Source organism: Drosophila hydei, unplaced genomic scaffold (assembly GCF_003285905.1).
Source record: "Drosophila hydei strain 15085-1641.00,03,60 unplaced genomic scaffold, DhydRS2 tig00000250-arrow-arrow-pilon, whole genome shotgun sequence".
Lineage (NCBI taxonomy): Eukaryota > Metazoa > Arthropoda > Insecta > Diptera > Drosophilidae > Drosophila > Drosophila hydei.
The window spans coordinates 414,457-436,702 of NW_022045696.1; the positions used below are offsets into that span (position 1 = coordinate 414,457).

General features: G+C 40.1%; 2 protein-coding genes across 4 annotated transcripts; both read right to left on the reverse strand.

The window, feature by feature from the left end:
* Window positions 1–47: 47 nt before the first annotated feature.
* LOC111603363 lies at window positions 48–16,087 on the reverse strand. Of its 3 annotated transcripts, none has more exons than XM_023320912.2 (4): window positions 4,925–5,053; window positions 4,533–4,716; window positions 1,142–1,294; window positions 48–286 (listed from the first exon to the last, which is right to left on the reverse strand). In XM_023320912.2, exons 2-4 carry the CDS (start codon window positions 4,671–4,673, stop codon window positions 134–136), a joined length of 447 nt encoding a protein of 148 aa, XP_023176680.1. In that variant the 5' UTR covers window positions 4,674–4,716; window positions 4,925–5,053; the 3' UTR covers window positions 48–133. The 3 variants fall into 3 exon arrangements, with proteins under 3 accessions (XP_023176680.1, XP_023176679.1, XP_023176678.1); XM_023320911.2 differs by lacking the exons at window positions 48–286; window positions 1,142–1,294; window positions 4,925–5,053 and adding exons at window positions 1,589–2,339; window positions 2,394–2,489; window positions 16,051–16,087; XM_023320910.2 differs by lacking the exons at window positions 48–286; window positions 1,142–1,294 and adding exons at window positions 1,589–2,339; window positions 2,394–2,489.
* Window positions 16,088–18,387: 2,300 nt separating this feature from the next.
* On the reverse strand, window positions 18,388–20,757 carry LOC111603377. The gene is made up of 7 exons (XM_023320929.2): window positions 20,017–20,757; window positions 19,851–19,958; window positions 19,329–19,472; window positions 19,195–19,263; window positions 18,974–19,117; window positions 18,841–18,900; window positions 18,388–18,729 (listed from the first exon to the last, which is right to left on the reverse strand). Exons 1-7 carry the CDS (start codon window positions 20,755–20,757, stop codon window positions 18,388–18,390), a joined length of 1,608 nt encoding a protein of 535 aa, XP_023176697.2.
* Between the last annotated feature and the right edge of the window lie 1,489 nt (window positions 20,758–22,246).

Genomic DNA, 22,246 nt, shown 5'->3' on the forward strand with positions numbered 1-22,246 from the left:
TTCTTTACTATTTTCCCTTAAAATTTAGTCAAAAAAAAAGTTAACAAGGCAAACATGACTGAGCTCTGGTATATGATAAGCAATATATATATTGTTTGCTTTGCTGGCTCTTATCAAGTCATTCAGTAAGAGGCTAAACCTCATTTAACTTGTCTGCCTCTTCAGTAGTCGTTGTCGTGCGGCTTGTCGTTGTGGTTGTGGGATCCTCGTAGCCCTTGACTACCAGAGCATCGCCAAAGACGGGCTTGAAGAACAACACGAAGCGCGAGTAACGACGTGCAGAGTTCTTGAAAAGAAATTAATTAAGAGTAAATAGAAATTATATATGTATATATAAATCTGCCTAGTTCACGCTGCAAACTGTGTATGAAATGCTCAAGAATCAATGACTCGATTTTATTAATTATCCATAGGATCAAAGGAACAATCATATATATAAGAGACCTCCACTCTCGTAATCGTACTTCACTCGTTCTGCTGTCTTCAATACTAATAACATTTAGAAAAATCTAATTAACCTCCAACTTGAAAATATAAGCTTAAAGATTTTTTAAAATCTGATCAAATTTACAGTCTTAATATATACATATATATATATATATATATATATATATAATTGCAATAAATATTTCAATACATTTTTTTGTAATATTTGTTTGTAAATATTTTGTAATATTTTAATAAATAGTTGTTTTTTTATTTTTTTACAAATATTTTGTAATATTTTGTAATATTTTTTATAAATATTTTACAATATTTTATAGATATTTGAAAATATTTTAAAAATATTTGAAAATATTTTAAAAATATTTGAAAATATTTTAAAAATATTTGAAAATATTTTAAATATATTTGAAAATATTTTAAAAATATTTGAAAATATTTAAAAAAAATTTTGAATATATTTTGATTATTTTTTAATATTTTAAGAACTTTCTTATAAGCATTTAATAATTTTTTAAAGGTTTCGTGGCTTGCTTTCTTATAAACTGTTATAAGTATATAAATTTATAAATTATTTACCAATCTTTTTCGGAAACTTTTAAATATTATTTTTTTCCTAATGCATTTTACTCTCAGAGTTAGACTCGCTTCGTGCAAAGGGCTCTATTCTTCTACGAGAATTAAAAAAACGACTTACCATAATGAGACGGGAGAACGCTTGCGAGACTTGGGTGACCGTGCGGAAAGATTTGGTGAACAACTCGTCGGGCAACTCGAATGAGACGTTGGTGCGGTCCAGTTCCGGCGCGTCGCTTAGGTCTTTGCCACCGGCGCGGGCCCGTCGCTTGGTCTGGTCGAACAGAAGCCACGAAACGAAATCGAGAAAAGAAGAAGAAGAAGAGAGGATTGTGAGTAAGCCGACTTATCAAGGCATGCTACATATTAAACATAACGCAGACAAGGCCAAGGCTAGCGCTGTGTAGACCCCAGGGTTGCATTCAAAAATCGGGTTTTGGTTTCGGTTTCAGTTTCAGTTTAGGTTTTTCGTTTTCATTTAATGTCTGCTTGATACATATGTAAAAAATCGAGTGTTTAATTTATCGTTTTATTTAGTCGAACGTTACATTATTATATATATGCGCCAATATTTACAAACATGAGTACAATGCGTAGCGTAAAATAAACTTAGATATTGCCCTGACGACAAACAATCGGAAGCGTTTAACAAAATTTTGAACTTAAGTCTAGACTACAACGACAAGACAAAAAAAAATCGTACAAAATTTATATGTCAATGAAAGAGTGCGAGCATCAGAGGAAAACTTAGGACAGTTCGCTCCTCCAGAGTGTGTGGCGTGTGTGGTTGTGGGGGTGTGTTCGTGTGTGTGTGTGTGTGTGTGATATACATAAATTAGAAAACCTCAATGCAGAACGGACAAACGAACGATCCAGGCCAGGTTATCCAATTAGCCTGCCAACCAGTAGCCAGGTGCCAGGTAGCCAGTTAGATAGTTGCTCTAATAGCCCGCCTCATCGGAGTCGGGTGCTGGTGTTGTGACGCCAGCTATGCCATTCACACCGCCCGACGACCCCTGCAGTATGGGTCCCGAAAAGCCCAAGAACTTGGACACGATATTTCCCAGGCCGGCGTTGGGATTGCCATTGCCCGACGAGGAACCGCTGAACGCAGTTATGGTCGTCAAGACGCCGGTCGTAAGATCATTGGCAATGTTGCCAATGGAGCGTATCTTTGGCGACACGACGGCCGTGATCAGAGTCTGGAAGTCCTTAATTGGGACCGGGGCCTTAATGTCCCATTGCTTATTCTTCTCAATATTGGAACGATCCAGCTGCTCAATCACGCGTGTCTTTGTGTCTAGAAAGTTATCGATCTTCTGCAAAGGCAAACATTAATCAAAGATGACCACGCCCCATATGGCACTACTTACACCAAACACAAATCCGAGCACGGCATTTTTCGCCTCAAATGTCGCATCGGGCAGTTTTCTTTTGTTGCGCTCAAGCTCGCCGCCGCCTAACACCTCCTAGAATAGAATTATATAAGAGAGAACAGACACTAAAGAGTTTGGCATGTCAACATTCGAGACGCGTTCCCCCTGCTCCTTGCCAAATCAAAGACAATGAAACAGCTCCAAATGCTGTGCCGAGGAGAGCTCAGCTCACTCAGCTCAATGCCGCCTTGGAAATAATCCAGTTAGCGTAAAGGCTTTCACTTTTATAAATGTACATATATATATTAATATATACATCCCATTCTTAATATAGCGAGCTTCATACAAGCCATGTTACACAAAACCAATATACTCTTTTGTAGTTGTGACGCCTATAACAATGACTCAAATTGTGAATAACAAATCTCGTTAGACTTGAACTAATTACGCGCCTGCAAGAAAACCAATTGAAATACATAAATGTGATTACACTTAACACACACACACACCTGAATACAGCCACGCTTAAGCCACTTACGTCTATTCTTAGACCTTACTCTATTGGTATCGACTGGGCTTTGACATCGAGGCAACATTTCGGCATTCAATATAATTATGCTTGTCCATGCTTAAAATTCACAGCGTCATTGGCAGCCAAACGCGAAACACTCAATATGTATGCACTTCTCGACTGTGCCCAGCTCCAAATGGACTCATTTCTAAACAAGACGCATGCGCCAAATAGCCCAAAGTCAAACCGATTGTTGTGGTTGCTGTTGTTGTTGCACGATTAGTTTATAGTGCATTTGGATGTAGAAGCGAGCAGGTAATTAAGCCGTAGAGCTGATGATGTTGGCTTTTTTGAATAGCTAAAACAATAGACAGCAGCGGGGCCCTCATAAGGAGCAAACATTTTAAGTTTGTCTGTCTAAATATCAATGTCAATGGCGTGGAGAGTTGCGTTTATGCAGTTTTAATGATAAGCTGCTGATAGCTCAACTGTTTACCCATATCTCTAACAGTCTAACGTTCGATCTGCACAGGCATATATACATGCCTCCATAACATTTCACCATTAGCTGGAAAACTTCGTTTCTGTTGTAATTCATAATCGATTTGCAAATTAGCTATAAGTGAATATTCGCATAATGTTGTCAATTACTGAAGCACAATTAACAGCGTTGCAGTCGGGTGTAGTCGACTGCGCAATACCCAGCCACCTTGCGTAATCTGACTCTTCGCATTTCTGCAATATTTGTGCAGTGAAATCAAGTATGGAAACAAGATAATATCTTACTCAAGTCAATATCACAGCTCATGCGCCACTGGCAGCAGGTCGAGTCTTTCTTAACAAGCTTATACAGCTATTAGAGGTAAAATCTTATTTATTTAAGTTGCAAATTGTACACAAGAGAGTTTATTCTATCATCAAAATCGAATTCGAATTGAATTTCTCAGACATTAGAGCTCATGAGACAAGACTTTCATAGTTTGCATACCATTTGAATGAGACTGAAAATAGCTGCACCTCTAGCAGGCTGCGCGGTAAGCTTCAGTCGGGCACTCCCGAGTGTAATGCCCGTCGAACAAATTTATCATGTTGACGTAGGTCGCAGCACAATTCATGTGGCTATATATCGCGTTTACGCAAGCTTTCGTTTCCGGTTCAAGGTCACAATTTCGAAACTTGGATTGATAATTGGATTATGCAGTGGCGTAGATCAGATTAAAAACGGATCGGATCGGTTCGGATTGGAGAGGACTGAGTCAACAGTACGACTATGGCGGAAAGACAGTAAAAGCAGCGACGTCAGTCGACCACAAAATTAGCAAGTGCTCAGCTGCTGCTTACACAACAACAACAGCAGCAGTAGCAGCAGCAGCAACAGCAGCAGTAATAGCAACAAAAATAACAAAAGCAAAAGGCGCAACAAAGGGGCTTAACAAGTGACTTTTACGCCTCAGTAGCAACTGCAGCTGCTGCAGCAGCAACAACTGCAGCAGCAGCAGCAGCAGATGGTGGGGCAAAGGAGCCAACAACAAGTTTTGCACCTCTCATGACACAGTCGCTGCTCATGGACTGTTTGCTTCCTAGTTACTGTTTGCTGGTTGGTTGGTGTGTGGTGTTTACTTTACCTCTGCATTGATGGGGTTCAGATCGGCGGGCTCGCTGTTGTCCTGCAGCTCGAGCAGAGCCTCGGCGGGCGCCGATGTCGTCAGCTGTGTTAGGGCCAGCAGCAGCAGCAGCGGCATCATGCAACTCGTGGTAAACTGCATTTTCGTATGCGTTAGCTTTGATTATCCTGTTGCGTTTACAGATCTGACAAACGGAAACAAATAAAACAAAAAAAAGCAGAAAACAAAAGTTAAATAGCGTTCAGAGATATGTATTTGCAGGCGTAACACAGGGCGCATGCGCAATGTCGACGATGTTAGCGACCTTCGGCCGTGGGGGGCCCTCGAAAATGCTTTACACCTCTTACATACATATTATGTACACATATACTCTACACTCTATGGGCACGCACCAACTGAATTGTAGTAACTGAGCTCCGCTAGCCACAATTGGTATGCAAACTGAACAGCAACGAAGCGACGAGACAACGACAACACACAGACAGGCCAAACTTTTGGAGCAGCTGCCGCAGATATGCGATACTAGCACGTTCACTAACTTTAAGCAAATGACTGCAGACGAAAGTTACTTCAATGATTTAGCAGTGGCCAAAAATCGGTTACACAGCCAAAGCGCAGTCGTCGAAGCTTTTGCAGTCGACGTCGGCGTCCGCATAGACCTCATTTGGCCAACAGCCAAAAATACAAACAACAAATATACGTTCGCCTCTCGGCACATGCCTCTGTGTGTGTGTGTGTTCGATCATACACACGAGTGCACCTGCGCATGTGTTGCGTGTGCAGTACATGTGTATGAATGTGGATGTGGAAGACTGAGAAAACCGAATTGAATTTTATTGCGCGCGCGCGCGCGCTCGAGCTCGCATAGGCGTCAATGGCTCGGCAAACGGGGAATATCAGTATTCAAGGCGGCGTCGGCGGCGACGTCAACGGCAACGTCAACAGCAACGGCAACGGCAACGGCAACGGCAACGCTGACGTTGGCGCCGCTGCCAATGGTAGCCGCATTGAAGCTGCGAACACGTTTTGAGCGAAAACTTTAACAAAACAGCTCAATAAAGTGCAAAAGTTGTAATGAGCAGGCTGCAGAAGCAGCAACAGCAGCCGCAGCAGCAACAACAACAGCAACAGCAACTTGAAAGGCTCAAAAACCTCTTTAATTTGTTGCAGTTGTAATTGTTCGCTTGCTACTTGTTTTTTTTCTTTTTTTGCAATGCTCTTTTAATCTGAACTTTTGTTTTTTAATTAAAATACAAACTGGTCATACACACACACACACACACACACACATACATACATACATATGCAGAGCGCTACATTAATTCGTATGCGCAATCGGTTTTTTCACTCCATTCTTTGGCCAAGCGTAGACGATGACCACATAGATCGGCTCACACTTCACTTAACTTTATGCAGAAGCAGCTGAATATAAAAATCATTTGAAGTAAGCTCAAAAGGTCTCAATAATCGTACGATTTATTTGGTAAACTGCACACACCCATAAAAATGGTCATAAAAATGTTTTTGAATAATAACTGAACCCCGACCCCATAAAATAAAATATATATATGTGCTCTCAGCCAGTCTAACGAGCTGAGTCAATTAACTCAAGCCTGCCTCTAGTCAGCCTGATAATTTCTAGAACAAGACAATTTTGGGCTATCGTATATGATCTCAAATTTTTATATATAGTCTACACTCTCATTTCAAGCCAAAAGTCTTTAAAGATACGCTTTCCTAAAGATTTGATGTGTATATAAATAACATATATGCATATAAATATATATATATCATATAATATATATATATATATTTATTGATTCATTTAATATTATTTCATTTTTATATGTTTCTCCTTCACATATTTCAGTTATAGTAAGCTTCCTTTCTCACGTCAACATTAGCATTGGAAAAAAGTATACAAACATATAAAATCAGTTTTTTTAGTCTTACAACTTTGAATCAAAAGAAACTAAATAAATATATTTTAAGTATCAATAAAATTGAATTTATTCGATGGAACATTCAATGACATTAATTTTTAAATACCAGAGCTAGATCGTAGAAGGCCAAATCTAGAATACTTATTTTCACAATCATCACAATCATGACTATCGACGTTTTTGAAGATATATGGACCAATGTGAACTATGCTCTCTCCAAATGCAACCATTCTGCCAATTTACATCACCAGCCAACCAAAAATGGACACGATCAGTTAGATTTGACTAATAGAGCCATTAATTGAATAACTAATTTTAGCAATTTGCAAGCGTTGCTCCAGTGTAATTCGGTCTACAAACCAAATTCAACTAAACGCTATTAAATAAAGAACTGTTGCCAACTCAAATCTGTCAGCAACTAAAAAACCGTCTTTATCATGTTAACATCAAATAGGCATAAGGAACATGTCCTCTATCTTTCTCTACTAAACCCCGACTGCAAAAAAGAAGTTTATAGCACGCAAGCTCGGAAATATGATAGCATAGCATTAATATATATTATAAAAAAAGTCATAATATTTGCTTACAATTTCTCCCTGTGGCATACACTATCTATTCTCTCAGCAATTTTAATCAAAAGTCTTTAAAGATATTTTTCATTTGTTATATGTGTATCTAAATATCATATATATATCTTATAATATGTATATATATTTATTTATTAATTAAATTTTATTTCATTTATATATGAGGCAGTGCTCATTGCACTTGTACTGCAGATGACCTTAAACTGACTTCGATATGTTGAGCAGAGTCAACAAACTTTCGCTTAAGTGGACTGAAGACTGTTTCAAGTAGAAGACAACAGAAGTTCCTCATTTGAATGAACTCTCTTTTTACTCTTTTGATAATCTATGCTTGATAAACTTAGTAAAGTTCTTACGAAATACAGCAATATGTAAATCATTTGCTTTTTATAACTAAAAGTTAAAGTTTTTTAAATAACGTTACCAAACTGAAATGCTAACTGACAGTCGAAGAAACCAATATACTCTTTCTTTTGATTTCGTAAGCGAAGCGAAAGACACAAGATGAAGCGAAAACCATGCGAACTGCTGGTAAAAATCCCCAACAAGTGTCATCGTTTGTAGGTCGCAAGGTCGAACCAGTTGAGAGAGCAGCCAGCTAGTTGTATTCACAATTCAATGTCGATGTCGATGTCGATGTCGATGTCATAGTCGAAGAATCTGTGCTGTGTCCTACGCATGGAGCTATCTGTATCGCTCCTTTTATATTTTAAAAATATATATTTTACTTTTTAAATTGCAAAAGCTAGCAAATAAGACAAGTTTAGATTGCTTGCAAGCACCAAGCCACCAAACAAGTCGATTGTATTGACATTCAAGCTCTGTCAACTGGCTAAAACTTGTTTAGATCGGCTTAGGTATCAGCTGAGACTATGCTCTGGCACAGGTACAAATGGGAACATCTATTGCAATCTAAGCTGCAAGAAGTCAGTCATCAACCGACATTGATTTCGTATGATTCCCAAACTAACTTCGAGAAGAGGACAAAGGTATGCGAAAAGTGTATAACAAAATTTACAGACTTAGCTCGAATATTTCTCGAGACATTAATCGAAAGAATTGATTGCTTAGGAGTTCAGAGTTCAAGTCAGTCGTCGTTTTATTAAAGAATAACTTAAGATAAGATTTTTATTAATTTGCATATCTCAAATATCAAGCACGAGCCATAAAAGTTATAATAGTCTTAATGGTATTTTTGTTTATTATTGTTTGCTCGAATCCTTTTAAGTGTCTGCAGTAAACGAATGGGTTAATGAGCGCTGTATGAAAATTGAAAATTGCTGTCAGTCGGACACCTCAATTATGCAGAATGGCCATAACAACGTGCAGCGCCAGTTAGTTGGCCATCCGAGCTAATGTTGTTAAGTAACCCGAGCTTGGAACTGGGTGTCTGGCCAGCAGCTTGACTGTTGCTTGTTGCTGTTGCCGGTTGCTGTTGCTGGTCGCTGGTTGCTGTTGGTGTTGACGACATGCAAATGGGTCTTAGCACAGGCTGCACATCACAGACACATGTAACACATACTTTTGTTGTTTGTTTTTATACAGTTAATGTAGTCAGCTTAACGCATCTGCACACTCGTCATAGCGACTCGTTGGGGTATTTGACATGGTCAAGACCCCGGCGACGCTGGCAGTTTTAACTGCTGCAACGGCGCGACGTTGTTTTTATGCTTACATCGACATTTCACCGGCTGGCACATAAAACATAATTGCGACTCGGCTGATAAGCGCGTCCTTGCCCACTTAACCCGGCTTTAATAGATGCGTTATGCGTGCGCCAAAAGTTCGTTGCGCAAATGCTAAACGCTCGATGGGTCACTTGTATAATAAAATCATATGAAAACACTATGCAACGTATGTGTGACTGTGTGTATGTGTGTGTGTGTTTGGCGAATGCATATGCATGTTGCCAGTCATCTGCTACACACATTTTAGGGACCCAGTTATGGCGCATTTAATGTGTAGTAGCTGCAACTTGTTCTCCATTCGCTCGTCAACAGCCATAATTTGGCATTGCCCAATGCACTAGTCTCCGCTCGTTGTCTGCTGCTGCTGCTGCTGCTGCTGTGCGACGTACAAAACGATTGTCATTATACATTATTCAGTTGTTTATTAATGTCACATGCTCTCAAGTTCTTTAATGCATTGCGTTATACAAAATACTCAGTTCGGATCAGGGCTGCCGCAGCGAGCGCACAGATCATGATTATCTAACACAGGTCCATTGCCTAACAAGAATTTCAGCTAAAATATATTTAAGAAATTAAGTAATGCCCATAGAGTGCCCAAACCAGGAGAGAGCTCAACATTTTTACAAAATATTTTTGAGATATTCACAATTCAGAAGGTTCTACTTATGGCATGACTTGAGCTTGCAGCAGGTACTTGACAAGCTCATGAATTATCTTAATTATCATCAACAACTGCATGCCTTGCCCATCTGCCATTGGTCAGAACTTAACGCCTTTGTGCAGACAGCTCAAAATCTACTTATGAAAGTGAAATGAATGAAATGATACGTTCTTTAAGCTTAATTCACAAATTCTTTGTTTTATTATTAATTCAAATTTTCTCACATTCTTATAGAGAGCATTAATCAAACATATAATTATAGCTGTAGAGCCACTTTAATATCATAAAGTTAATCTTTTGCTGAGCTCTTTATATAACCATATCAAAGTGTGCCTTGTGCCTTGCTTGTCTCAATCGATGCCTTCACCTGCAAGGGTATCTGATCTTCTGTGTGGCTAGACTAGTTGCTTGTTCTTGTCCCATGAACAATGTGTGCATATTAAAATAGTTAAATGCAAGTCGAGGTCTGGCAGCTGAAGCACTTTTAGCCAGCTTGTTGAAGTCTCTTTGACTTGATTGCATGTATTAGTGTAAGTTTATCTCAAGCCAAACTTGATCTACGTATGACAGAAGCCAATGCCAAATCTCGACTTAATCTTATCAAGAACTTAACTTGCTCTCAAAGCGAATCAAAGTTCAAGCTATATACTCACTTGATGAGTACAGGGTATACCAATCGGACCAATGGGTATTCCCATTCAGCAGTTGCAGTTGGCAACAAAAGTAATTGCAAAATTGTTCGTGCTGCTCCCAATTACCTTCTCAGACTTAATTTGAATGGGCGTGGCAGCAATCGGCCAAAAGATTGTTTTTACTTATTTTATTACAGATTATAAAGTTTTGTTTTATAAAAATGCAAAGGTTAATTCTTAGTATATGTGGCCAGAGCTGAATTCTTGATGCCGATTAATCGTGTCTTGTGCATTAAGTTCGCTTGCAGCTTAACAATTACACCTGGTCAGCAAAAGTCGGCGTATAAAATGTGTTTGTGCATTAAATACTGGCTGCTGTGCGAGCTGTAGTTAAGCGGGCGTGCCAGCCTTGTTTGGATAATTATTAATTTAATATAAATAACTCTTTGAAAGTTGTCTCGCACCGAGCCGAGCTGCAGTTTCGCTTGGAGTAATTAAAGAAAATGATTTCATGCATTTGCTTTCCAAACTAATCGAGTGGAGGATGCCTTAGATGTCTTTTACTCTATTAGCTGGTTAGCATGGCACATCAATTGAAGAATACCTTAAATGAATGCGGGCATGCTCGAATATTAAATACCCTCAGAAGCATTCCTTTGCCTAGATGAAGAAAGACCACTCAACATGTGAGCATAGGACTAATTTTATCGAATACCTCAAGTAAATTAATATGTGTATTTTGGGCATACTCGAATATAAAATACCCTGCTCTCAGAAGCATTTCTATATGAAGACAAGCCACTCAACATGCGACTAAGGGAGTACCTCAAGTAATGGAATGATCGAATATAAAATACCCTACTCTCAGAAGCATTCGAGCTCTATAATTACAAATATTATTACCCTATTACCATATCATCACCAGCATTCCTATGCAATAATAGTGGAAAGTATAAGCCAACAGCCAAAGCTTCAACTTGAAGCTTTGCTCGTAGAATTACGCTGCCATTGCGAATTTTCATACCCTTTCAATCAGTGAAATGTCAACAATGGCTTTGTGAAGTGAACACGATTTTAAGTCTCCGAAGAGTTCTCTTTTATACTTATTATTTCATTAAGCCAATTGCTTCCAATAAAATTTAGATTTTTCACACGCTTGGCGAGCAGAAACCCTACTCCACGTTATCTAATGAAATGATATGATTTTTGGCCAAGTAAACGCTGTTAAACAAATTGCTATTTGGGTCAGAAGCTTGGATACTCGTGTGTACAATCCTCGAATAAAAAACTACTCCCATATAGAATAGCTAAGAGCATCTTCCTCAGAACTGGTATCTTCACAGAACTTTGCAGTTCGATGTCTATTGACCTGCTCGCCTTTAAATCCATATTGTAATATATATCAAATTGGACGAATAAAGTGAAATGCATTTAGTTAGTATTAATATTTGATTGTTAGTTTTCCATATAAAAGTTTCATAAAAAAGGGAATTATTTACATTGCTGACACAATTTGCTTTCGCCTCAATGCATATCCTAGATAATGTAAAAAGGCAGACAGAAAGGAAACGTTCTTATGGCACTTATTACACTTGCAAGTCGCAAAATATCCTTGTTTGCACATTCAATCGAGTCGAGTAAGAGGTATACCGGTTTGGCCTTTTTACATGAGTTCAGCACATTAAAAGTGTCTCTGAGGCACTTAATTTGCTCAAGGTCGCTGCTGACTGTTCGCCCTGAAGGCAATCTTAATTACAACTGAAGCTTCACTGCGTACGCAACCAGAAGAGCCTGTCGTTGAGCAACTGTGACAAGTTGAAGACAACTCGCACATTGTCATTGCTGTGAGGCGGACACTCACAACAGACTTCCAGCTGACAGTCGAATCAGATCTCTTTTAGAAAGGCTTCCTTTGCCATTTTCCTTATGAACACCTCCGCTGCCCAGCCCGCTGACAGCTGTCCAACACGAGCCCTAAAATAGGATTGCCAATACAATATCTCAGCGACAAGTGCAGCATCCACAGTAGCTGCCGCAGCAGAATCTACAGCGGCGACTGCTTCTACTCGTGTCCTTGAAGCTTGGCACACACAATTCCCAGACTTTGCTGCAGCTGTTCAATGTCAGCTTCGCAGCTCTGTCCGCTGCTTGAAGTAGTGCAATCTGTCCTTGATTCATTCTGACCTTGATTCATCTAAAAATAATGCTGTGAGCTTAACTTGTCATTAACTGCACGAAGCAATTAAGTAGCTCAGCAGATCCTTTTACAATATCCATAAGCTGAGCTGCAACAAATCGTGTTCTCAGATTCAGCAATGCCAACACAGCTTCTGTTCGATATAGAAGCCTCTGCAGCTCGTGGGAAAATTAAAAACAAATTGCTCTGGACCTTAACAAATCTGAGCTGAAGTTGTAATAAAATTTTCAATATGTATAGAGATAGGCGTGGCAGACACCGCAGAGTCTACTTATTGTTGATAAAGCTAAGTCGATCGTGACGAGTCACTCAATCCATCTGTCCATCTCTCAGATACCTCGAAAGCCACAAAAGTATGAGACTTGACCCAACTCAGTAACATACGAATTTGGCCATTTTTTTATTATCGATAATAATCGATCAATACATGTAATTTAAAAATGTTGAATGATTTTAATAATATAAGGCTTAGGGTATATTCTAGTCAGGCAGTTCCGACTAAAACAATTTTACTTGTTTTATAAATAGATGAATACATTTCATAATATTGATGATTCAGTAAATCAATTCATTCAATGCTTTCGATAAGATAGTTAACAAAGTCTCCAGATCAACGAGTCTTATATATATATACGAGTCTTATATATATATACTCGAAATATATATATGTACAAATACATAGCTCACTTCACTTATTTAGCTTTGATTTCCCATAGTCAGATATTGGAAATCTTTATTTCTATCCTTATAAAGCTAGCGACTAATGCCAAGGTAGAAGCAAAAGTATTGCAATTGATATGTTTTCATCGCAGAATCAGAATGCATCAATATCTGTGGGTTCAGTTAAAATATTAGGTCTAAAGTCTATGGGCTGGACCGACTGATGCCAGCTTTGATTGACTAAATTATAGTTCGCTCCGCTGAGTGTTTAATAAATGACGCACCAGCATTATATAAAGACAAACTTAATAAATTTACATAATGCGAAAAAAGAAAAGAAAAGGTAAACAATAAAAGGCAAACATAATAAATAACAGACGAATGTGTTGATGTAAAAACAAAAGCTAAGCGCATTGTTTTATTGCCAATTTGATAAGTTTTTCAGTTGCCCAAACTTTGATTTGCCTAACCAATTTGGGGGCATTGGAAAAAAACTTGAACGAAAATTGAGAGTATTCATTACGAAAATAAAGCCATCAAATGTGTTAAAACGGTCAATAAACTTATTGACCGACTTATGCTTATGCATACACACACGTACACTCAGCCGAGCTGAGATACCTGTATAGCAACGCCCCCTCGCTAGTTTGCCTTCAACGCGGGCAGATTGTGCTCCACTTTCATGGCATTTACTTTCGCTTTTTATATACCGCATACACACACACACGCACACACACTGCTTGCGTGTGTGTGAATACTAATCGCCTCAATACGAGGTTTTGTTATTGTTCAAACTGTGTCGACGCTTCTGCTGCAGCTGCTGCTCTGAGGTTTATCTTGATTTAAGCCATCGCAATCGAGCCCAGTCAACCCGATGAGCGCTCCAAACGCACAGTTTCTTAACGACCTTGAGACTGTTACCGGTTTCTTTAGCCCAACATAAACGTCTGCCTTTACCACTGCTCAATGTGTGTGTGTGTGTGTACAATTATGTGTGCCTTCATCTCTGACTGAGTGTGTGTGTGTGTGTCTGAGTGTGACTATCTGTGGCAGCATCGACGTTTTTATGCTCATCTTCAGCGCTCCACTATTGCATTGGTTAGGATCATTTGAAATAGTCTCAAGTTTTAATTGAATTATTTACCTATACCATTTACCTTTTACGGCGAGATCGGTCTTTGCAGTTGCAACATCGCTATGCCAACCAATTCCGCCCACACTACCTTGAGACATGCAATGTCATCTACCTGTATTCGATAGTTGTTAAAGAGTTCTAGAGCTGCGCTCGTATTCTACTATAGTTTAAATGAGCTGAGGTGATTGCTGGTATTGCTATAGGTAATTAACCTTTGCTAGTTGAGTTCAGTGTACAATAGCTGTGAGGTAAGGTAAGTAGCTGAAGCTCGGATGCAGTGAGTCTCTCTGCTGAACGTATGTAAATGAAAGTCAAACTGAGTTTTGTTTGCTTTAGCTATTGGCTGGGCCCGACTGGATATTGATTTGGGTGTTTCAACAGATGTATGATTTATTAATAAGGGTATGCTAATCAGAGCTGTCAAGCGCATACACACGCATTCTCTAATACACATATTTTGTTTTATATATTGTTTTTATTGCAGGTCTTAGCCATGGCTAACTGTTTGTGTGCGTGCGTGTGTGTGTGTATTAAAACTAATTTTAACATTCGCTGCGTGTTGCAATGCGATGAAAGCGTCACTCGTTTTGCAAGCTGCTGGTTTTTGCTACTGTTATTGCGCTTGCCACCAATGCAAACTTGGCTGGGACTGGCCCATTGCCGAAGCGCCGCTCGTTAGCAAGTTCGTTGCCTAAGTCATTTGATTTGTCACATATATACGTACTGGGCGAATCCGAAATTCAACTGATCAAAGTGAGAAAAAGAGTGAAAATATCAAATATATATGAACACAAAGCAAAATATATATTTTTACTGCATTGAACGAACCTTCAAGATGACCTAAACTCGGTTGTTCGGCCAATCATTAGCATTTGTATTTGGCCCAATGTTTAGCCATTGGCTTTCGGTCGAACTAGACACCATTTGGTATATTATTTAATCGACAATATTCACTTGACACATTTCCTTGTATTTAAAATCTTGGTCAGCTCTTTTGCTCAAACTCTTTGCTATAAACTCCACATATCCGCCTTCGCAAGCCGTTGACCAACGGATATCAGTGCTTTCGAAATTAACTTAACAGTTTGCTGATCACTCTATTTAAGAATATTGTTCATGTACCTGATATACGCAACATAACAGTTAAGATGGGATGCTGCTTTGCGGAAGGACTACCATTCTTCTTCTCCTGATAGTCATCTCTACTCAAGCTTAGAACAATATTCGGCAGTGCATTTTTGTATTCTCTGCTTTTCTTTTTCCTCTCCATGTTCCTTTTTCTCTCCCCCATTTTTCTCTCTCTTTCTTTCTCCAATTCTCTTTTTTCTCCATCTCTTTTTCACTAACTTCTTTTTTTTTCTCTTTCTATTTAGCTCTCACTATTTCTCTCGCTTTCTTTCTCTCTATTGCGCGCTCTCACTCCCTTCCTGTTCCTATTTATCTCTCTCTCTCTTTTTCTTTCCCTTTTTCTATATATATATACCCTTACTGTCTGTGCCTCTCTCTCTTTATTTCTCTCTCCCTCTTAGTACTTTCTTGTTTATCTCTCTTTATGTCATGACTGTGCTCTCTCTCTCTTTTTCTTTCTCTCGCTCTTCCTCTCTCCTTTCCCTTGTAAAAACTATTTGAAATTCTTCCCATTCACCTTGAGCTTTCCATTCGCTATCTCCCATTTTTATATTTATTTCTTCCAACTATATTCTATATTTTGTAACTTTCTATCATTTTCGCCTTTCACATGTCTTCAAAATTTGTTCCGTATACATATTTTGAATATATTTCAATTAAATTATATGAAAAATTTAACAAAATATATAAATATAAATAAATATATGTTATATATTGTTAATTTTTCTATAGACTAACTAAAATATATTTAAGCATTATATATTTAAGTATATTTATGATAAATATAAATATCAATATAGTGTAAACTAAGCATTTATAGTGCACTTTAGTTGCTGCTACTGAGCTGACTATAGCCACTTACAGACGTATATGTAAATACTCACCACATATATTTTGAGTTTCGCTGGCTGTCAAACTTTGTAGCAATGTGAACTCTCACTGGCACTTAGCACTTAACAACAACAATGCAAACAAAAACAACTTTAATATTTTAATAAAATATTTTGTAGCCTTTACGCAAAATCTTGCACTCAAATTTTCTTTTGCACATTAAGAATTTTAGTTAATAGTCGAAAATAAAATAATAACATTCACTAAAAAAAAAAATAAATAAACAGTGTAAACAGCGCCAAGGCGTCCGGAATGTCACTTGGTCTTGTGAAAGATTCACGCGTAACTGAGGCCGCGCAACTGACAGACGAACACGAAAAGAAATATGTAAAAAGCACAGCGCAGTAATAAGTAAAAAGCATGTTTATAATGTGCCCCGCACCGCCCTGCCCCACCCAAATGACATTGTTACATGCAACGAAAAGAAAGTGACAAACTATGCGCTTCACTGGAAAAAGCAGCTGATGTCAAGAGAGAAAGAAGCGCAGAAAGTGTGCGAGAGAGAGTGAGCGAAAGAGAGAGAGAGAGAGAGAGAGAAGCGGCAGCGGTGCACAACAATTGCGAATAGCATTGGAAATTGAATCGGAACAAACGACGACAATCGAACCAAGCCAATCGAACTATCCCATGCTGCTACCATTATCATTTACTCAGTGAAGGGCTGCAGAGCGCGCACTCGACTTAAGCGCACTGCGCGTCACATGAATAGGGCAGCTAGAAATGTGCTCTAAAAAATATATATACATATTTGTATATACTCTAAATATACAATGAAAGTTATTTACTGTGCTCAACGATCTAAATGATAACTATGCACTATGATATTTATATTTGTATATATTAATACCCAAGCTTCTGCTACTTCCAGTCAATTTTCTTAAATTAAATAGAAATTAACACCTGAGATATATCTTGTATTTATTCCCCTTCTTTAAAATTATTACTTTCTTATTATTCGAGCAAAATTAATCCCTTGATCATTTCTTAAGACCATCTATAGCAGGCTAAGCAATTTCCATGAAAAGAATAAGAATATGTTATATATATATATAAATTGTTACATATTTAGCTCTTGTATGTAACGAGAATAGGGCATACGAACAACGCTATGTTGACTCAGCTACTCACTTTGATCGAGATGGGTAAAATGGGCTCAACTACAGTAAGAGGCATTCTATCTGTTGCGCTAAATTCCCATTGTAAATGGACTTCCAGTTATATATGATACGTATATATATCTTAAGAATTTTCTACTCAATTGTAATTTAATAAACAATTCTGCTACTTATTTATTTATCATGCATCACAACTCTTAGATTAATTTTTTCCATTGCCCACTTTATAATAAATTTGTTTTTTTCCAAGCTAATCATATACGAATTAAATAGACACTGCAATTGACTTGATCATACAAATTAAATAGACACTGTTTAGGCAAGTCACTGCCCTTAGATAATGACTCCATCTCTAATGTGGATTATATATAGCTATGTGAACAGACTCTTCCCCATCTTAGCGCCAAATGGTATTCAAGTATCGCGCATTATATAATGTTTTTAGAGTCCAATGACTGTTGTCTATGTAGCAAAGTTCAGATTAAGGCTGGGCATAACGATAAACCCATTTCATAAATCTTAGCTAGGTAGCTCAACTCAAAGTTCCTGACCTTAGCCAACTCGAAGTGGGGAGAGTGTGGGTCAGACGAGAGGCTGGGCGATGTTGGTCTCAGGCCTTGGTTCTGTTGAATATAACACGCTGATTTAACCTGGCAATTAGCTAAACGAGGTGCACTCGAATGGTTTGCCTCAAGCTCACAAAGGAAATGCCAAATTGCACATGGCATATTTGCTGCATAACGACTACAGCAAACCCTTTCGATCTTACTGGCTGTTTGCTTAATTACAGCAGTGAGAGTGAATTTCACTTGAGCGTAACACACATTTCACTTAACATTAATGTTGGAGAGAATAGTTTAGAGTGGCTCGAGCCGGCGTCTTCTTACATCATCCACTCAACTGGCCAGCTGTCCGAGCTGCAAGTCGTCACGGCTTACGCACATCCCCTGCCAGTTAAGAGCCAGGCTAACAACAGCAGACACATCTATCCGCTTCTGCTCAAATAGTGCTTTACGCTTTCTTAACCGCTCAACTAAGCGACTATTTACTATTTAGCATTACCTTATCAGACGATTACAAAACCATGCAAATGTATCGACGGAACTAACTCTTTATTTCTTATGAACTACTTAAGCGAAAAACAAAAAAAAAAAACAAAAAAAAAATTGTTATTAATGCGTTATATGAAGATGCGACTTTCGGTTAGCGGCTGGCCTAGATTTCCGGCCACGACCTGTGTTCGGCTGGCTTCATGTGATGGCTGCTGCTGGCAAAGAGCCCCGTGGAGGCATGTGATGCACCGCCCGAGGCACCCAGCGCCGCATTCAGCAGCAGCCCCAGAGCACTGCTCACCAGGTGCGAGGCGACTTGCTTGATGAAGCCATTGGAATCAAAGCCAGCTGAGCCGTGGGCCTCCTTCTTCTTCTGGCGCGGCAACTCAGCGCTGCCGTGACGCTCCTCAGATGTCTCGGAGGGCCGCAATTTCGACTCCAAAAAGGCGCTCAGAAAGTTTTTGGTAAACGTAAATGGCTGTGGGGGTCCCTCGTCTTCGGGATCCTGCAAAGACAACCAGAGCGCAGTTATAGCCAGCACAATCCACACAGTCTGTCCACTCATCAAGGTTAGTAGCACAAACACAAATTTAATAATATCAAAAGGCATAAGTACTGCGCTCAACGAGGCCAAAACGGTTCCAACAAAGTTGCCCAGAAACTGTCCATTGTTTATCTGAAGCATGCAAATAAATGAAGATAGTCATCATAATGCGATTATCTAGCGCAATCCGCGGACTCAGACATACCGCGCCGCCACCACCGGACAGTCCATCGAAGGCCGTGCCCACGTACTGGCCCAGGACAGTGCCAAAGTTCTTGTTGCCCGCCAGTAGGCCGGACAGCAGCGACGTTGCCGTGCTAATCAGCGCCTCAATGTCCAGGCCGCCCGGCTACAGGTAAAGAAACCAAAGAGAAACTTTAACGTAAACGAGCTGCCCTTGCACCATTATCGTTGCACACAGCTTACGCCAAAGAGCGTCGAAATGAGGCCCGTCAGTGCGCCAATCAGGGCGCCCACATCCGAGCCGCCCTCGCCCTGCATTGAACAATGTGGTTAGTATTACACGATGCTCATTATCCGCCGCTGGCGCGTGCACTTACACCACTTAAGCTGCCGATGATGCCGACAAGACCGCCGCCACCTCCGCCGTTGCCGTCCGGGCCGTCGTCAAGCTCCGTGGAACTGATTTCATCCTCCTGCTTGGCATTGGTTTGAGTCTTGGTTTTAGCTGTAATATTCCGCGACTTCATAGGCGCATTAATGAGGAATTATTCAACTCTTTAGCTGAGATGGAAGTTTTCAATTAAATAAATTGTCGCGCTACTCAAAAAGACATTTCAAGCACTTGATTCATCTTTTTTTACGGTTAGTTTTGTTAGCCAGTAAACGCTTGATGGACGCCTAAAAGATACCCCCTAACTGGATTCGTTTGGAGTGAATTTGTATGAAAGCTAAGCCTTCGTATTGACCTGATTACTGTTTAGGGAGAAGTCATTGACCTGATATTCGAGACATAAATTAAGGATGCAGAACATCTATCTAGTCAGGCCCAGTAGACTAGTGAGCTTATTAGAGTTAGTCACACCATAAAGCTAGGTATAAGTGAAGCAAAAAGTACTCACAACATTATCCAGCTCATCGAACTCGTTTTCCGACTGAGCTGCGCCTTTGCTGTCGTCGTTTTTCTCGAACTGTTGCACCACCAAATTGTCCCGGAAGTCCGTCTCGTCCTGCATATTCATTTCGATGATCGTATAGCACGTTAAGCTCAGCACAAATGCTACTCACCTCTGCCAATTTGGACTTGGCCTCCAGCATGTTATCGATCTGGTCATTTATGTTTTCGGGGCTCTTTAGCTCATTGACTGCCCGCTTGTGGAGGACCTTGTGGCTGGCCTTGTCCAGTGGCCCGCCAGCTGTGGCATGCTTCAGTATATAGTCCAGGCTTCTCTCGATTTTCGTATCCAAATGACTCTTCATCTGCGGCACCTGATCCAGTATGTGGCAGCGCAGCTGCCCCAATCGCTTGCCCAGCTGCTGCTCCTCGCCATGCAGCTCCTGGCCAAGTGTCTGGAGCTGCAGCTGCTGTTGCTCCTTGAGTACTCTGTGCACTTCTTGACGGAACTGCTGCTCGCTCTTGTCGTTGCACAACAAGTCCATGGCGCTGCCGAGAATGTTGAGCGCGTGCTGATCGCGCGACATTTGCTGCTCGATCGCATCGATCTTTGGTAATATGTTGTGGCTCGGCTCTGTCTCGGTCTGCTGCAGCAGCTCCTTGATAGCCTGCACCAGGTGCTGCTCCATTTGCTCCTTGGTCTGGCGTGCGCCATTCAGCAGCCCCAGGCCCGTCAAGGCGCGCAGCTCCTCCGGCGGCAGGCTGCGCTCCAGCCTTTTATAGGCATTGATAGCGCGCAGGAATTGCGCTTGCAGCTTCACTCCGCCAGGCCGAGCGCTGGTGCCGCTCCAGGAGCAGGCGCAAATCAAGAAAACCAACAGCAGCAGCGCCTGCAGCTGCCCCGTGTTGTTCATGGCTTGATCGCTTTACTAAAACACCGCCCAGCAGTACACTGTACTTTATATATGAATCAATTGTCCACTGCAATCGTGGATGTCATCCGCTTCGTTCCGATCAATCCATCGATCGCCACAACTCTTCAGTCAACTTTTTTTCCGCTTAGCCGCATTTGGGCGTACCCATGCCTCCTCCTTCTCAACTCCTCCTGCCCTCGCTTCGCTGCACAATTTGTTTTGTATTGGGTAATCGTTTGTGCCCATAGCTATAGCAGCTACATATATAGCTATATATGACTTAGATATGTATTTTGTTGCCCAGTGATCCATGTCTACATTCGATTGCCCAACTAGCTCATGGTATGCAAATTTCCTCAAGTAAATAATTATTGTTTGAGCTCGAAAGACTTGAAAGATCTGTTGGGATATTCTTATAAGATGCTTAGCTAGACTGGTCTGTGCTTAATGTACGTCGGGCGAGTGCACGGAGATCAGAGTACTTGAATCTAGAAGTGTCACAACATTAGCCTCGATATTCTACCTTAATTGCCATTGCGGGAATGTACAAATTTTCCACTGTCGTTTCAATAAAATAACTCAAAATGTGAGGTCAAAAGTCGCAATCTGGCTCACCCCTTGGCCGGCAGTAAACGTGTCAACGAATCTACTTATAGCAGCCAGCTTAATATGTCACCCTCAATAGTCGGTCGTTAGTCTCAGCCCACTGTCAATCAACGACTTTTAAAGCATGCGATTTCAGATTGCCAAGTCTTCACGATAGAAAGAGACCCGACAATTAGTGTTTGGCTGTCAATCAATCAACATAAATCTATGACACTAATTGTACAACATTATCTGCATCGGTTAGGATCGCATTCACAGCGCTGTGAAATGATCAAATTGAAAACCAACTCAAGTCGTTTCTTTCTCAGCATTCTTGACTCTCAGCATAACATATCAGAAAGTAGATCGATCTGAAATGCAAACTGAAGCAGCAGCTATCTATTTCCGATAAGTATAATTGTTTAAGTTATCGATAACATCTAGCTGCTATATAATAAGACCTATCAGCAAATCCCAGCTCAGTTCCTGCATCACGTTCTACACAAGTGATGCCAGACTAGAAGTTGTGCTGCAGTAATTTGGCGATTCTGATTGAGCAACCCTCGCTTGGTTCCCTTGTTCCAACTTCAAGCTCTCAGCTAAGGCCAACAAGCCAAGTGAAACTTATGATTGAAAACAGCAAAGCCAAAGCGACAATTTCTAGTCTAGAATTATCCCAAGTCCTCTTTAGTCTGGCTGTTAAGTGCATCTATTTAACCTTCAGTTTAATCTGTTAACAGCCAGGCCTGGCTTGGAGTTCACATCAAAACGTAGACAGTTGAAGCTGAGCCCTGAGGACTACCTTCTGTCTTCCTGTGGTGCTGTCAAGAACTATAACAACTTTAGCTTATCAGCGAAAAAATGTCGAGCTTTTATCAATTTTATGTGACTTTTACATCGTTAC

Coding starts and splice junctions, on each gene's coding strand:
- LOC111603377 (XM_023320929.2), bottom strand. CDS start 20,757: ATGAACAACACGGGGCAGCTGCAGGCGCTGCTGCTGTTGGTTTTCTTG. Junction 19,473..19,850: donor TCGATGAGCTGGATAATGTT/GTGAGTACTTTT, acceptor GCGCCTATGAAG/TCGCGGAATATTACAGCTAA. Junction 19,118..19,194: donor TCATTTCGACGCTCTTTGGC/GTAAGCTGTGTG, acceptor CTTTACCTGTAG/CCGGGCGGCCTGGACATTGA.
- LOC111603363 (XM_023320911.2), bottom strand. CDS start 4,673: ATGCAGTTTACCACGAGTTGCATGATGCCGCTGCTGCTGCTGCTGGCC. Junction 2,490..4,532: donor TGAACCCCATCAATGCAGAG/GTAAAGTAAACA, acceptor ATTCTATTCTAG/GAGGTGTTAGGCGGCGGCGA. Junction 2,340..2,393: donor TGCTCGGATTTGTGTTTGGT/GTAAGTAGTGCC, acceptor TTGCCTTTGCAG/AAGATCGATAACTTTCTAGA.